Source organism: Zymoseptoria tritici, chromosome 18, assembly GCF_000219625.1.
Source record: "Zymoseptoria tritici IPO323 chromosome 18, whole genome shotgun sequence".
NCBI lineage: Eukaryota > Fungi > Ascomycota > Dothideomycetes > Mycosphaerellales > Mycosphaerellaceae > Zymoseptoria > Zymoseptoria tritici.
This window is the reverse complement of record NC_018201.1, coordinates 95,943-112,529: the sequence shown is the minus strand read 5'-3', so window position 1 is coordinate 112,529 and position 16,587 is coordinate 95,943. Positions and strand designations below refer to the sequence as shown.

General features: G+C 51.0%; 3 protein-coding genes across 3 annotated transcripts; all 3 read left to right on the top strand.

The window, feature by feature from the left end:
* Nucleotides 1-4,458: 4,458 nt before the first annotated feature.
* On the top strand, nucleotides 4,459-5,444 carry MYCGRDRAFT_97862 (uncharacterized protein; the record flags this gene model as incomplete). The annotated part of the gene is made up of 2 exons (XM_003847082.1): nucleotides 4,459-4,598; nucleotides 4,703-5,444. 2 exons carry the CDS (start codon nucleotides 4,459-4,461, stop codon nucleotides 5,442-5,444), a joined length of 882 nt encoding a protein of 293 aa, XP_003847130.1.
* Nucleotides 5,445-7,704: 2,260 nt separating this feature from the next.
* Nucleotides 7,705-11,577, top strand: MYCGRDRAFT_97861 (uncharacterized protein; the record flags this gene model as incomplete). The annotated part of the gene is made up of 11 exons (XM_003847083.1): nucleotides 7,705-7,810; nucleotides 7,913-7,947; nucleotides 8,030-8,131; nucleotides 8,789-8,966; nucleotides 9,022-9,161; nucleotides 9,402-9,535; nucleotides 9,802-10,215; nucleotides 10,429-10,562; nucleotides 10,652-10,903; nucleotides 11,012-11,132; nucleotides 11,484-11,577. The coding sequence occupies 11 exons, from the start codon at nucleotides 7,705-7,707 to the stop codon at nucleotides 11,575-11,577; spliced, it is 1,710 nt and encodes a 569-aa protein (XP_003847131.1).
* Nucleotides 11,578-12,069: 492 nt separating this feature from the next.
* Nucleotides 12,070-16,298, top strand: MYCGRDRAFT_97860 (uncharacterized protein; the record flags this gene model as incomplete). Its single annotated transcript, XM_003847084.1, has 8 exons — nucleotides 12,070-12,176; nucleotides 12,260-12,285; nucleotides 12,392-12,805; nucleotides 12,920-14,660; nucleotides 14,861-15,451; nucleotides 15,515-15,561; nucleotides 15,880-16,145; nucleotides 16,224-16,298. 8 exons carry the CDS (start codon nucleotides 12,070-12,072, stop codon nucleotides 16,296-16,298), a joined length of 3,267 nt encoding a protein of 1,088 aa, XP_003847132.1.
* Between the last annotated feature and the right edge of the window lie 289 nt (nucleotides 16,299-16,587).

The window sequence follows — 16,587 nt, the reverse complement described above, 5'->3', positions numbered from 1 at the left end:
GCGTATGTGCGAAGCGGAAGGATCCGCTGAAAATTCTGCAAAAAGCTTGGCGCGAAAATTCTGCAGCCCCGGCTGCAGACAACGACACTCGTTTAATTTCCTTTGTCTTGCGCTGTTTTAAAGTCCTTCGGCAGATTCTGCTTGCAGGTCCTGCCTTAGGCACGGGGTTTCCCCTAAGGTCAAAGAATACCGAAAGAATTTAATTGTAAATAGATCTACTGCCTTGCTTGCAAGGCCGTCCTACATAGTCGTGGACTCCGAAAGGACGTAAATGGAACAAACAAACAAACAAACAAACAAACAAACAAACAAGGCTTCTAGCGATTATATTCGTACTATAGAAGTCGAGCTCGCTCGTAATTCTATTAAGTCTACGATAATCGACGGTTTTATTCTAGTATAATAACGAGCATTCGCTACCTAAGCTTCTTATTATATAGATTATCCTTCCGTATCCTTTAGTACGCTAATTAAGCTTTACGGATCGCCCCCGAAGTAAAGAGAAAGAGGCGGGTATCTATATAGGTAGTTATTTATACCGGGGAAAATAGTCTATACCTAGGATAAGATACTAGTACTATAGCTCTTCGCGTAAACATAATCTATTATAGTCTCGAATTCTATAGCTATATAAATGTTCCTCGATCCTATTACGGGGTATAGTCGGAGTACTACTCTAGGTATATCTAAGCATGCTTAGTTAGTAGCTTTACGAGTAGCTACCCTTCCCTTTTATTTAGTCGAGCTTCTCTCGACCTTTCTTCTTCTTTCTTTAGAGTATATTAATAATCTAATACCGATTATACGTTCTATCGACTTACCCGTATTATTATATACTCTCGCTTTAAACCTACCCCGACCCGCTAACTAGCCTAGTCGCCGTAGCTTAATTCTACCCGTAAATACGAGAAAGTAAGTATACGCGCCTATTTAGCGTAGGTACGACCTCTCTCTTCTTCTTTATAACCGGCGACGACGAAGTACGCGCCTACGTAAACAAGACACTAACCTAGTCCGAGTACGAATTTAACTCGTCGACTATCTAAGAACTCCCGATTAACGAATCGACTAAGAACGAGTTACTCTAGGCCTAAAAGTAGCCTAAGTCTAAGTCTAAAAACCGCGCTAGACCCTAGAAACGATCTAGGTCTAGAGCCTTCCTCGATCTAATATCTACTACTAATATACGTAACTAGTCCTAGTAGCCCGCGGTATAACGTCCCGCCTAGTTATAGTCTTAAATCGAGACTTAAGCCTCGTACGCTACGGCGTTATCTTAGAACACTATGTCCTAGAATACGATGTAGGGTAATTAGCTCCCTCGCGCCCCGAGTACGTATCGTACGGCGCTTCCTCGAAGATAAGGATCTTTCCGTCGACGAAATAATCTAGAACGTATACGCGAAGGACGACCTCGTATAAGCTATCTCCGCCGCTCTCGACGACGGCCTCTTACGACTACTACCTACGCTTAACGCGCGTATTTCCCTAGGTAATTACCGTAAATAAGGACGGATAATTATAGTTAAAAATAGAGTCTACGTACTAAAGGATAAGGAGCTTCGTACTAAAGTCTTCCGTTACTATTACGATGCCCTACTAGTAGGATACCCTAGCCGAGATCGTACGTATAACCTCGTTATACGAGACTACTACTAGCTAGGGCTCTACGAGGATTACGAACGTTTTACGCGTAACTACTAGACCTATAAGCGCACTAAGGCTTTAAGGGAAGCCTATTAAGGATAGCTCCGTTAACTACCGGTGCCGTTAGTAGCGTACGACTCTATCGCCTCAGACTATATAGTCTAATTGCCGGATAGCGCCTTAGAAAGTAATAGACCGGTCTATAATAACATCCTCGTAGTTACGGACTAGCTTACTAAGCGACGCTACCTTATCCCGGTAGCCGACATAACTCTAGAAACTACGGCTAAAGCGGTCCTTCGCTATATAGTTAGCTAGTAGGGCATCTTCCGTTACGTAGTCTTAGACCGGGGCACCTAATTTCTCGATCCCTTCTATAGGCGCCTAAGTAAGCTTCTCGGCACTAAATAGTACTTTAGTACGGTATAGCACCCTTAGACCGATAGCTAGAGCGAGAACTCGAATTAGCTTATAGAACAATACCTCCGCGCCTATATTAACTATACGTAGAACGACTAGGCTCGATAGCTCTAGACGGCTAAATTCGTACTTAATAACGTAAAGGTAGCTACCGGTATATCTCCCTTCTTCGCGACACTTAGTCGTAATCCTAAGTTATAAGTTCGTTACGTAGACGCTAAGCCGCTACCTATAGCCGTATAGAGAATTAATTAAGTAAGCGTAGATTGCTTTACTAAAGAACTTTAATTTATCTACGACTATTATAAAACTATCCTAATTGCGACATAAGCTCGCCGCGAGAAGAACGATGCTTACTAAGTTGCCCGTACCTACCGAAAAGGTAACCTAGTCTAGCTCGATACGCGTAATATTCGTACTAAGCGCGTAACGAAGAAATTAGCCGATAAGAAGGCCGGCCTATTTAAGGTAAAAAAGGTGTTATTTACTAATGTCTACTAGCTCGATCTTAGTGCCCTTTAAACGTAGATCTACGATGTCTTTTATACTAACCTTCTCCGACCGGTCGCTAACGATCCCTACGGTATATAGTACCGCGATAACGTTATACTACTACCCGACCTTATCGATAGGGAATAAGAATAGGAAGTTAAAGAGGTAGTATTATCGCGGCGTAAGGGCCGGTAGAAGAATATATACTATACCCTATAATAGAAGGGAGGAGATTTAACGGAAGTTTTTAAACCCGAAGACTTAGAACATTATTAAGAGTTAATTATAGACTTCTACTAGCTTAACCCTAGTACGGACAAACCTAAGAACTATACGCCGCTATAGGGATAGATTACGCCGGGCTTAGAGAATATAGAGGGACTTAGTTACGCGGTTAGTCTATAGCCCGCTAAGGATAGGAGACTTAATTAACGAGCTTAGTATATCTCCGTATAACCTAGCGTAGGACCTAGCGGTCTTTAACCGTATCGGTGTCCTCGTATCGGTATTACTATATAACCTCTTACGACATTATCCGGCTAGCTCTATTAAAACCCTTACCGTTAGTAGTACGCATCTTGTACGCCTTATACGCCTCGCTATTATAGAACGAGAAAAGTTTGTTTAATTAGAACGAGATTAATTTAGAGCTCGCCGCTTAAGGCGTTTTAATTTAGGATACTACTTAGTTACCGCTTAAGGCATTAGTTTTAGTATATCGAGGCGATATACGGTTTTAAGAGGGGGATATATTACGGGGTGCAGTCGGAGTACTGCTCTAGGTACATCTAAGTATACTTAGTTAGTAGCTTTACGAGTAGCTACCCTTCCCTTTTATTCGGTCGAGCTTCTCTCGACCTTTCTTCTTCTTTCTTTAGAGTGTATTAATAATCTAATACCGATTATACGTTCTATCGACTTACCCGTATTAGATCCTCTAAATTCCCGTATAGTCGTATACTCTTAGGGTCGTTTAAATCCTTACCTCTTATTCCGGTAGTAGTACGGCGCTACTATCTTCTAGTAAATTTAAAATATTACCTCGGAGACATAGCGATGCCGACTTATTAAAGGCCTACTAGAGTACGATTAGCTAGGCTATAAGCGTCTTATTGTTTTAAGGACATACTTTATATAAGGCTTATTATATTCGGAGAAGAGTAGCCGTATTCGAAGTATATTCTAGAGTAGCTTTAGATTAGTAGACGGTTATAGACGTATAAAGGACTCGCGAGCGTACCTATAATACTAATAATTTTAACCTAAAGAATATAATTATAGTATAGCGCCGAGATCTCTCGCTAAATCCTCTAGTATTCTAGGGAGATAAATCGTTTTACGGACATACTATAGGATAAAACATAGATCTATATATAGAACTACATAATCTACCTTCGGTATAGAGATTTCCCGAGCTATAAAATTATAAGGTAGTTAAGTACTTTATTCGATAAGTAGTCTAGAGACAACTATATATGTCTAGGCGCTTTAATCGCCGAAAGCTACGCTAAATAGAGGTAGACTAGTCGCGACAAGATCGCTTTAGGAACCCGAGGAAGCTATGCTATTATATTAGTAGGGGTTAGGAACGCTCGTTCGCGGAACTAACCTTCGGCGTTCGGTCCTCGTTTCTTCGCATAAAAGCTAAGATTGACCCGCATAGCCAGCGCAATCGGAGCCCGTATGCGTCTGTGAGACGCAACTATGCAAAGGACAAGGAAGCGAACCTGTCTCACTCCTCGGTGTCGTTGAAGAATCGGATGCCCTGTATTAGTCCCTGCAACGCTAGTGTAAGCGCTCGGGTGGGACGGGTCGGGCGGGCGGGAGGCGGGACCTGCCTCAATCCTTCGTCGCATACTGGACGAATCTGGACTGCGGCTTCGAGGTGGCTGGGACCTCATGTCGCACATCAGCGGGTCGTTTCGGGACACTCACCAGAACTACGACTTGCTTGCATCCCAATGCATCGTGACATGCACCACGAAGCAAGAAGTGCGATTTGTGAGACGCCTGCGCGTGTGGTGGTTGGAGGACGTCCAGTGAGGGGCACATCGCTTCTTCCCTTAAATGTCTCGCAAACCCTCCCTTCAGCAGACCTTCAATCTCGCTGGAGTTGCTAGATCTTGTTCTTACTCCTTTCCAGCGAAATGCTTTTTTGCATTCGTTTCGACGCCTTGGCCTACTCTTTCCTAATGACCGTGGCTCCAATCGACCTCCCCGAGACGGATCCGGTCTTCAACGCACTCAAGGGCATCCAAATCCAAAGGGAGCCTACAGTCTTCATCCGCATTTCCGACCAAGATCTTGTGTCACTCCAGTACACTATGATTGGTGACTCTTGCTGCCTCGGATTTGGACCGGAGAACGGCTACGTGTGGACGTCCTCCAATCTGGCTCCCACCATCGACAGGGATTCTGTGACATCGAACTTCTTCGACACTCTCGTGACAGCAATACGACGATCTTTCCCGTCTGGAGATCAGGACCTAGCTGAGTTCAGAGCCACATTCAGTGCGACTATTCGCCAAGTCATTCGTCAGATGGAGCGCAAAGGACCAACGCTGGCGGATTCACACTTGTACTTCGAACCCTCGTCTCGCGTGCAACAGGAAATGCTTGAACACCTACGCAATTGGAACTGCACCCACTATGAGTTCAAGAGGTTTCTACGAGAAGCAGCTCGAGTCTTGGATATACCCGGATGTCCTGGTTGGCTACTATTCCGCTACGGGTATGAGTACATATTGACCCCACTCCCGGATGGTACCTTCACGTGGCACTGGGTGCTGGAACCCGCGAGCCCGAGCCGTGTGCCACAAGAGGCTCAGGCAGGTCACACGAGCCAAACTTTCGAAGATTTATCTCAAGGTCCATTCTCGGCCTAAAACGGAACGGAAAGGCTCATCTTGAATTAGCCTGCAGGGGCGAACTTGAGCGGCTTTCCATCATCGAAGACCTCGATCACGACGCTCCCTCAGTCGCTTTCAAATTGTACTTTAACTCCATCTACATCACTCGAATGCAAGTCTCTGGATCGTTTCCTTTCGGCATTAGCCAGGTTCCTCGATGTGTGACCACAAAGATGTGAAGCTTGTGACATTATGACACCGTATTCCACGAGCAGAATGGTCAATACGAGAATTCCTCAGCCTTGGCTCTTCTGGTACTCCAGCGACCTCCTCATGTCTTATGATTACATCTTATACAGAAGACCTTAGCGCGTTCGCGCGTCGGACTCACATCGACATCCTGTGTATGGATATTCTCTCTACGGGGTCCTGCGTTTATTTCCTAGGAGCCCGGTGTATTAGAAGGAAACAATGGCACCACATTCATGATCGCCTACATGACCTACACCTCGTCACTTACCACAGATTAGGTCGTCTTAATCACGAGTTCGGTGCGAGATGGTATGTTCGCGTGGTCCCTGAAGTTTGTTGCAAAGCAGTGCAGGAATTGAACTGCCTTCGATTTACAGCCGACATACTGCAGAACCCTCCCGCTGCGAACTTACTATCTGATCACAAAAGCAGCGCTCAACTTCATTTGAGAGGCGGCTAGGAATGTTTCTATTTCGATCCGAGGGCCCGAACGCATGCCTAATTGGCCCTAGAAAAGTTCTGTCTCGCGGAATTCGCGGATTCTGCAAATCCAGTGCAACTCACAAACCAATTCAACATCACTTGCCTCCACTAAGGCGAGTTTGATTCACTACATACCCATGGCCGCATGCCAGTTATGTGTTCGACTGTCCTCTTCACTCTGCGCGGAGATGCATCATCTCGCTCGCCAGAACGCGCATTCATGTGCTTACCTCCTATAGGCTATCCTGCCTGCGGATGAGACATATCTAGCGTGCAATGAGATCCACAAGGTATATATTGTTGCAACGGGATTAGCCTCTCTCTGGTGGATGCAATCATATACAATCAAGATCGTCTTCTTACGAGACTTCCAGAGGCGAAGGGCGTCACTTTGACCCGGAGGGTGGAAGGGGGGCTTTCCACTGGCCCGGTGGTCTGCCCTACATCGTTGACAAGTTGGTTGGTCAACTCGCGTATCAAAATCTGTTTCGACTACCTTGCATGCCGAATGTGCCGTACGCGAAAGCGGTCCCAATGTTTCTCAAAGAGCTACGTGCATGTGAAACTCATCGGGGAGACATTGCTTTCGAAACGGACCGCGGGTAGGGCTCGCTACCCACGGGTCAGGTCATGCCTGGGACTCAGATGGCCGCATGATCAACAGCGTGGTTTTGAGGACCCCTCTGAGCTCGTATTGTGGCACTCAGGAGGATCCGATCATCACAGTGCCTAGTAACCCGACGAGATCCGGACAGATGGCTTTGTAACGCTGGGGTTGTGACGCTCAATGGTAGTTCTATGCAGAGTGCGAGAGCCACGGCAGGTCTAGTGTTTTCTCGAAGGGCGAAACGATCGACGCATCAATATATGTTGTAGGAGACGGACAGCGCTTGGACGCTAGCGCGGGTACGGCGGCACAGAACAGTAGCATGGACATAATGCACAGGCGGCCCGCGTGCCAAGCGCCAATGACAACTTCTCGTCGTTGTTCCACATCCCCTTGATTCCAGTCTGGTAAGCGGTTAAACTGCGGCGGTCGAGATTCTTACGGAGTTTTAACGTTCTCAGCTGCGTTTGTCAAAACTGACGTCTCCATGCATTGAACCGTGAATGTGCAGTTGCCTCATTGAGCGCAAGCTAACGTTAGCGCATAAAAAATGAAGCCGCAGAAAATCAGTATATAAACTGTTGCATTTTCAACAACGCATCGACTGCGATGCGGTAGCAACACGGTGTCCCAGCGGTATTGCAATAGTAGCTGGACGGTATCCGTGCGGTGTGGCGAATCCACTTCATTTCCTTTGTCAATTTCCATTAATTCCCGTTCGTCTGATCTGAACGTACTGCCATCCCATCCTATCGCCTGCTTCTGTCCGCCTGCTGCTGTCCGACTGCTGCTCCGCTCCGCCGTCCTTTTCCCGCTCTGCTGCGTCTGTCTACAATCCGCTGCGCTCCGCCCTCTCCTCGCCGCCCTCTCGACTCTTCGCTCCTCTGCTCCGCTCCTCTGCTCCGCTTCGCTCCTGTCCTCCGCTCCGCTTCCCTCCTCCGCTTCGTCTCCGACATGTCCGGCGACGAGAACATCGATCCTGCGCTCCTTGGCTCCTCGAAATCTCAGCGCGATGAGCACCATAAGAATCTCGGTGTCTCCAAGAAACGCAAACGTGCGAGTAAGCCTTAAGTAGACGAGGAGGAGAGTGCAGGCGATGTTCGCACTCGTAAGTTGTCGAGAGAAGCCCGCTTGGCTTGTTTCCTGTTCGGCAGGAGTACAGAAGATCTGTACGATGCCGCCATCAAGTCGCTCTGGGTATGTTCCAGGTTGTTAAAGCACAGTCTAACTTTCCGTAAGTCTCGCAGCATACCGATAGAGTACTGACATATAGACGTAGGGCCCTCAAATCACTGGAGATATAGTCGAATATAATGAGGCCATGAAGAAGTTCCAAGATCAGGTCAAGAACTTCAAGCACGGCACTCTGACCAGAATGCAAGTACGTATATTCTTTTCTGTCCGAAGATACCCTTGCATACACCTTGGCTCTGTTTCTTCAAAAGAATCCTGCATTAGATCGCACAGCAACATTCAGATCAAGATACAGCTCCGCAGAATCCTCCGCCTCCTCCTCGACATCCATCAGTCGCTCAAAAAGCATCATCCACATCTTGCACCACATCTTGTACTACATCCCTCGTCACATCCTTCGTCACAGCCCTCAGCATACCCTTCGCTACACTCCACTGCACCCGTTGCTGTTTACCGCAGCTCTCTGCCTCGATCGGAGAATCTGCCTTGGTCAAAATGGCTTCCTGCACAAATCGTTGCCTTGGTCAAAATCAGATCTGGTTCCTCGGCCTTGGAGAAAATCGGTGCCTTGGTTAAAATCAGTCAGGCTTGAATTGAATGAACGGGTTTCCTATTCCCGCTGCAATCGAATCTCATCCGCTGCCAGCAGTTGCTATCAGTTGTCCGTTCCACTGCCTGCATTTACTGCTGCCGGTCCGCTCTGCTGCGTTCCGCTACGCTCTGCTGCCCTCCGCTCCGCTTCTCCGCCCTGCTTCTCCGCCCTGCTTCTCCGCCCTACTCCCCTACGCTGCTTCTCGGTACTCTCGGAAATCGAGGTGCAAGGAAAGTGCTAACATAAATGTAGGCATTCGTAGAGGAGATAATCGAAGCTAATGCTAGCATTCTCACCCTACCGGAGGCCGGCCTGCAGATCAAGTTTGAATCTGTATTTTCTCCAGAGAACTTCTGTCGTGTCCATTATTATATGGAGAAGTACGTGGACCTCGACAAGAGCCACAAGAATGGCGTCAAGTTCGCCAAAAGTATGTCTTCGAATGGAGCACAGCATAACTATATATAAGCTAACCTGCATAAAAGCCACCTTCGCACAGCTGGCCATCGAGGTAATGGCATTCGTCAAAGTCCTTAGAGATAAGGCAACGAAGAAGGACGGCACTGCTCGGGATCGGTTGACCGCAGCTTTTGCTGCAATTCCCAACCACCCGGCGTTCAAGAGAGTAAGTCAGTTTCTACCAGAAGATACACCAGGATACCCAGGCTGCACAAATGCGAGGATAGATCCTGCTCGATATCCTCAGCGATCACATCTTCAACCCAGTCCTCCTCAGCATCCTCCTCGCTATCGTCCTCGGCATGCTGCATCTCGCAGCACATCTCACACCACATCTTACACTACATCTTACACCACATCCTACACCACAGTCCTCAACATACTAGTCGCTAACAGATATACCTAGATCCGCAGAGACAAGCACTTCGTGGAGAAGACGTCTTGCTCGCTCGGCCGCAAGAAGGAGAAGCAGGGCAGGGACCTTTCGGTCCTTAGCCGCATGAACGTAGAGATGGAGTATTCCTCCGAAGAAGAAGAGGAGTCAGATGATTGGTTTTTTTTTTCATATACCCTACATAGTCCTTGAGCGCTGCTCGGACGGGAGTCGACACGAGACGATAGAGTCCTGGAGCATTGCTCGGACCAGATGAACAGAACAGCAGAGATATTGCTGGTAGCACTAACGCCCATATGATGCTAATGACGAGATGACGATGATGATGCACGATAATACCTCCAGCTCTCCTCCTCCTTCTCAGCGTGCTGTGCGAGTAGTAACTCACGGCTGACAGAACACTCGCTTACAGCTCTCCTACAGAACACATTCGGTCGATTCGGACGGCCGCCGCCTCCTCCTCCTCCCAACTTCAATCACTACTGGAGTCTCGACCAATACTCGCAGACGAGCACTCTGGCCTAGTCAGAGCTGGCAGAAGAAGCACAGCAGCTTCCATCGATCCGCGCCTTCTCGAACATCGCCCGACCAGCAATTCGCATCAGCACCATCGCAGTGACCAGCGAGTGCGAGATCAAGACTCCAGCCGAGCGATTCAGCAGAGCCAAGCGATTCAGCAGACTCAGGATCATGGCGGTAGCACCGCGCAACGCAGCCCTCTCAAGAGCCTGTCGATCAATGCTCAACCGACTCGTCCGCACCGACGAACCAAGACCTGGATGTGGCGCAGGAAGACAGTCGCCATCAGCCAGACGGAAGAAGTATTGTGCGTGGAAGAGGGATTTGAATAACAAACGCTCGCCACCTGGCCACAAGACAGGTGCTTCCGTCACGGCGGCGTCGGCCCTTACTCTGCTTGAGGAAGCGCTGCCCTCGCCCAGAGGGGATTCGAGCGACGTGCCTCGTTGTATTGTTCCGCAATGCTCCAGTGGCCAATGCTCCAGTGCAAGACATCCGTCGCCGTGATGAAAGCACGCAGCCACTGGAGCATTGCGGAACAGTACAACGAGCGTCTGCCGCCGCCGCCGCCGCCGCCGATACCACTTAAAGACGTCCTGACTGGCTGCGGGCAGCAGGCGGGGCACTGTCACTTCATTCTCGCCGGTGACACCGGTGTGACTACCATGCTGTTTGATGGCATGCTGCATGCACGACTCCATCAAAGACTGACGACAATCAAGACCCATAGATCCATATCACAGCAATGCAATCAATTCTATCTCAGCCCTCGTGGTGTTCGGTCGAGCACCACGTTGAGGTCCAGTGCCAGCCACAGCGCTTGATCGCAGTGCCCCTGACCGAGCACTGCGACAAGCAGCATTGTGGACTCATAGCCGACGGTGCATTGCTCCTGACCGAGCGTTGCGTTGTCAACATCGTGATCAACTGCCAGCGTGGTGCTCCTGACCGAGCACCACCTTTGGACTTCGTCAAGCGTCTACGTTTCAAGCCATGTACATGTCACGTAACATCACGACAACACATATCAGGATACAGCATGCGGGCACATCCCAGCTAACCGTCTCGAATGCTGACCGCACCGACTGCTAACCATGTTGCAGGTTGCAGGCTGAACGTCTCGCACGCTAACCGTCTTGCAGGCTGTCGCACGCTAATGGTCCAAGAAGCTGATCGTCTCAAGAGAACGGTTGTCTCGCAGGAAGCTGTCTGTCTCGCAGGCTGGTAGGCACGAGACCGTCTGAAGAGCTAACCACCTCGGAAGTTAATCGTCTGGAGAGCCGACCATCTCGCAGGAAGCTGACCGCTTGAGGAGCGAGCCATGTCGCAGGAAGCTGATCGTCTGTAGAGCCAACCATCTCACAAGGAGCTGTTGTAGGAGAGCTAGCCACGTCGCAGCAAGCTGATCGTCTGTCTGAAGAGCCGACCATCTCGCGATAAGCTGATGTAGGAGAGCCAACCGTCTCGCAGAGAGCTGATCGTCTGAAGAGCTGACCACATCGAAGGAAGCTGATGTAGGAGAGCTGACCATGTCGCTCGCAGGGAGCAGATGTTGGAGAGCTGACCATCTCGCAGGAGGGTGATCGTATCGCAGGCTGTGATTGGAGGGTTTGGAGAACTCGGAGGAGGCTGGGGAGGCTGGAGAGGCTGGAGAGGCTGGAAGGTTTAGCATAACTCATGTCGAGTCGGTATTTCGTCGTGATTCTATAGCATCACAATCAAATCTTCCATGTCAATCGACCAGTCAATCGTTGCTGCTCCTGTGTTGTCTTCGGTCGGTCATGTGGTCGATGCTACGAGTTCTTTGTGCTTCTTCGTTCAGCAGGCTTGCGGCGACCACAGTCGGTGTCGTCCGTTGGCACGTCAGTCTGTAGGCAATATGGCTGTGGTCTGTTAGCACGTCAGTCGGTAGACATAATTCAATACGAAACCTGAGTCCTGAAGGAACGACTATTGTCTGCGTCCGAGGATTGCCCGATTGGGACTAGGCGTGCAAACACGTCGCGCCTGCCTGCATGAAAATTAGCCGAGCGATCTTCACCAAACGCCTTCACCAAACACCTTCACCAAACACCTTCACCACCTTCATCGCCTTCTTTACCATCAATCACCTTTCTCAGATACATTCTCTCCCAAAAACACCCTTGCGCATACCACCAACATGCCACGACGCAAAACACTCACCAAGAAGACCACTCCTGGCTTTACGCCGAAATCACACAGCTTCGCAGCATTGTCGGGCTCGAGCAACAAGCGTGGGCGTGAGGAGTAAGACGACGACGACTCCTCCGGCGAGGACTTTGGCGGTGGATTTGGCGGCGATGACTTCGACGACGACGATGACGATGCAGTGGGAGGTGGTCAGCCAGCTGGCGTGGTATGTGTATATGCAGACTCTTACCGAACTTCACAAGTACTAACCAGCAAGCAGCCTAAACCAGCAGAGCTCATCGAACGCCTCCTCGCGCTGAACTCAGGCGCAGGTCGTGATGATGAAGAGGATGAAGCGCCCGGCGTCCAGGCGCTCACCGATCTGATTAGCATTGCCGACTACCAGAACCCTCTTTCTGGTGATGAAGACTCTGATACCGATGTGCCGATTGATGGAGACGAGGAAGACGAGGAAGACGAGGAACAGCAAGGCGAAGGTCTTGGACTTGGTGGAAGCGCAGGTGCTGGTGATGGTGAGAGCGCAGGTGTGGGTGGCAGCGCAGATGTCGGTGGACAACCCGAGTCGGCTGCTCAGTCGACAACCGCAACGCCATTCTCCATGGCTCCGCCATCCCTCCCAACTGCTCGCATCGAGGGATTCGGCCAAGACACATCTCAGGTTCTTGCCCACAAGCGATACGCTGGAGAGCCTTTGACGAAGTTCGAGTTCGCAATCGGTCTCTGGTGTTAGTCCGCAGGAGTTTCAAGAGCCGAGTATGTCCAGCTGCGCGACGTCCTTCAGCTTGGTGGAATCACGACTTTGCCCGGAGTGCTCGACACCTTGAAGAACCACACTAAAGGCATGCTGCCGATGATGGACATCCGTGAGAAGCTGGTTGGTCTGAACCCGCTAGTGCAGCCTTCGCTGTCCGCAACTGAGAAGCGTCTGGGCAAGGATGCCGAGCGCATGTACTTCCTCGACATGCCAGGCTTCTGCAAGGCTTTCTTCTCGACCGACAACCTCGCCGACAAGATGTTCACCGGCCTTGGAGAGCTGGTGGATGAGCCAGAGCAGATCTGGCAGGGCAATGTATGGCACGCGTGCATCCGCGTTACGTCTGGAGAGTTCGCCTTTTATGTCGCCGGCCCGCCCAAGCGTCCACAGACCGCGACAACATCTGCACCTCTCGCAACTCCTTCCGCACCAGCTTCCTCTTCCGCACCAGCTTCTGCAGCTACGCCACGTTCTACTCGCGCCAGTGCAGTTGAACGGAAGAAGCTGAGCAAGGCACAAGAGAAGGCCCAGAAGCAGGCTGAAGCAGCGGCTGCGGCTACACAACAGAGGGCAATCGACAAGGCTGCTGCTGAGGCTGCGGGCCAGAAGTTGGTGGACAGTCGATGCAATGAGCATCGTGGATACATTGGTGGCTCCATCTTCCCATCCGATGTCGTGCGCTTCCGCTGCAACGACTACCAATGCGCGTGTCGTACAGCAGACGATCTGATGCATCTTGATCGGGTCTTGGCTGTTGCGCATGATCAGCGTACCGTTCGCGAGCACACTGGCGAGCGTGGTAATGTGGTCGTTAAGATTCAGCGACTGGTCGGAGGAACGAATGTCCCAGCAGGACTGCAACCTGCAGCAGAGGGCAATGAACTCTTCGTCCTCGAGGATGAGCAACACATCGTGCTTGTCGCTGATGTTGCGGCTGCGGACGTTGCAGTCTACATGCACTACACCTTCGACAGCGCGCATGATCCTCAGCCTCTACCACCTGGATCATCCGACTTCTTCGTTCGTCACATTATTGGGCGCAACGGAGATGTCCGTCCCGTCTACAAGACCAACCCGATTCGTGGAGAGCTCGAAATCATGCATTTCGGCCGTCAACAGCTCGAAGACAAGTTCGTGGCGTGGCCAGCAAACGGCGGTCTGAACGCCAATGGTTTGAGGGTTCGCTCGATGCCGCTGATGATCTTCATCGATGGGTTCGGCATCTTTCGCGATCGATACCGCAGTCTGACAGGCTGGTACTTGCTGTTCGCGGCCTTTACCAACAAGGAACGCAACCGCCGCGCAAACACCATCCCTCTCACCCTCGCTCCGCATGGCAGCAACGCAGCCGGCGTGATCGACGCAATCGGTCCCTCAATGTCCAGCCTCGATGCCGGCATGGAGGTCAACGGCGAGATGGTGTGCGCCATGACGCTCTTCTTCATCGGCAATATGCCTCAACAACAGGAAAACTCCGGCCAGCTAAAGCAGAATGCTAAGTATGGCTGTCGAATGTGCGAGCACTCACGCGATGAGTGGAAGGCGCTGAATCTCGACATGGTCAACCGCGGACGCTACCACCACGAGGCTATGCGCATCCGCCGCCACATGGAGGCTCAGACGGTGAAGGATCGCCGCAAGGCTATCGCAGACGACATGGGCAAGAGCATGAGGACAGACTACATGCCACTCGAACGCATCGCACCGGCATCGGATGTAGTGAACAAGTGCCCAGCTGATCCGACTCATTCGGAGCTCAATGGCGTTACCAAGCTGATGCACAGCGTTCTGCTCGACGCCATCCTCACCGAGCAAGCGAAGCGCCAGTATGGCGAGCTGTTGAAGGTGTTCCAGTTTCCGCCAGATTGTCCGCGGGTCCAGTCACCAATTCACCATCTGAAGTCGTTTTCGCTGTCGGAGCATGGTATGTCGACATCGCTCCCTCCTCCTGCTACGCAAGCTAACGCTGTCCGGGTCGTTGGTCGATTATCGGCCCCATTCTGCTCCGTACCTGGTTGAAGGACAGCCACCCCCGTCCATACTTCCGCGGTGCGGTCGGACTTGCTGTGCCCGAGCTGGTGACCTTCCTCGAGACTGCTACGAACGTGCGTCCGCTGCCGGCCTCATTCGTCGTCATGGTTGCCTTTGCTCGCATTGCAGAGTCTAACACGATGCTCATGTCTAAGCATCTTTCGGCTGAAGAACGCCGCAACCTTTCGAGCACGGTGATCACTGGGAGGCAGATGTACCAGCGCATCCTGGAGGTCGCGGCCACGGCGTCGGACAACAGCCCCGCGAGTCGTGCAGTGAGTCGCGCTGGCACTCCAGTTCGCGCTGGAACTCCCACTGGCGTGGCGAAGTCTCAAGGCAAAGGCAAGAAGCGGGCGAAGACCAGTGGTGTGCCTACGCCGAGCACCACCACGAGCGCGAGCACGGAGGCGATGGACATCGACGAGGACGCCCAGCAGACGGCCAGTGGTGAGGAGCCACAGAAGATTCGTGCGGTGCAGTTTCGACACGACATGGAGCGGCCCAACATGCACACCGGCCTCTATTATCCAGACCGGATAGACGAGTTCGCCCTGCCTAGCAACACCAACGTCTTAATTGGCGAGGAGTACCACAGGCAAGAGTCCAGAACCAGTCCACTCTGCGGATCCAGCTAACACATCGAATGCAGACTGTCCAAGGAAATGATCCTCTACACCAACAAGAAGAATCCAGAGCGTACGTATTCGTCCCCATCCACACCGCATCTACCTCCACCTCCTTCACATCTACTTCAGTCGCACATCGTCCCAGCACTTGCTTCGTTTTCTTTTCAGTCCGCTTCGCATGAATGAAAGGCGCAGATCGAGGTAGTCTCGCGCCGTTCATTTATCGCAGCGATCTCTCTCTCTCAATTTCTCGTCCTCTCTTCCATGGATCTTAGCACTTTCTCTCTCTCTCCCTCTCTCTCCCTCTCCCGGTCTAGCACCAATCTCCTTAGCACCTTAAAAACCTTCACGAGTTTGAACAGAGCTAACTTCTTCTTTACTGCCACAGGCGATCTTCTCCAGCGCATGGACTTCGCGATCACTACCCGCTTCACCCTTCAGAACGCCTTTAAGGACGAGGAGCCGGTCGCTACACAGCTGGTCCAGGATGTCAACGCTGCGTGCCCAACCCTGCTAGACAGCCTGCTCCCTCGCTCCGAGAAGAAGGAGGCGGTGGATCCTACAGAGGAGGACTTTGGCCATGAGAAGCTAGGAGTGATGTCGACCACCAACCAGATCCGTGTGTCAGCGAGCTCCAAGCACGCGGCGAAGAAGGTATGTTCTGACGCTCTTGGTCTGACAGTCCGGATAAGCGACCTTCAATGTCTTACAGCTCATGCTAACCACCTTCAGGTCCCCGCCGACATGGCTCCTCTCGCCACCGGAGGCTTATACAAATGCTACATCGATCACGAAAACATGCTATAGGAAGGATCTTGGACAGGATCGATGAGTTATCCGGACTTTAGCAGCCTTCCCTTGCGCCGTGTCGAGCTTAGCAGTGAGGTTTCTGCGACTTGGTCTCACTCTACGTTACTGGATTATGGCTCCGCCGCGGTTATTAGGGTGTTGAATGAAGTCGAATTACCGGTCGTAAAGATCGCTCATCCGGATACCGGGACTCGACAGCAAATTCAGCATGAGTTTGCGTTTATGGAAAGGATACTTGGCTTCTCGGTGTTGTGATTGGACTCAAGCTGAGTGGAAGAAGACCTCT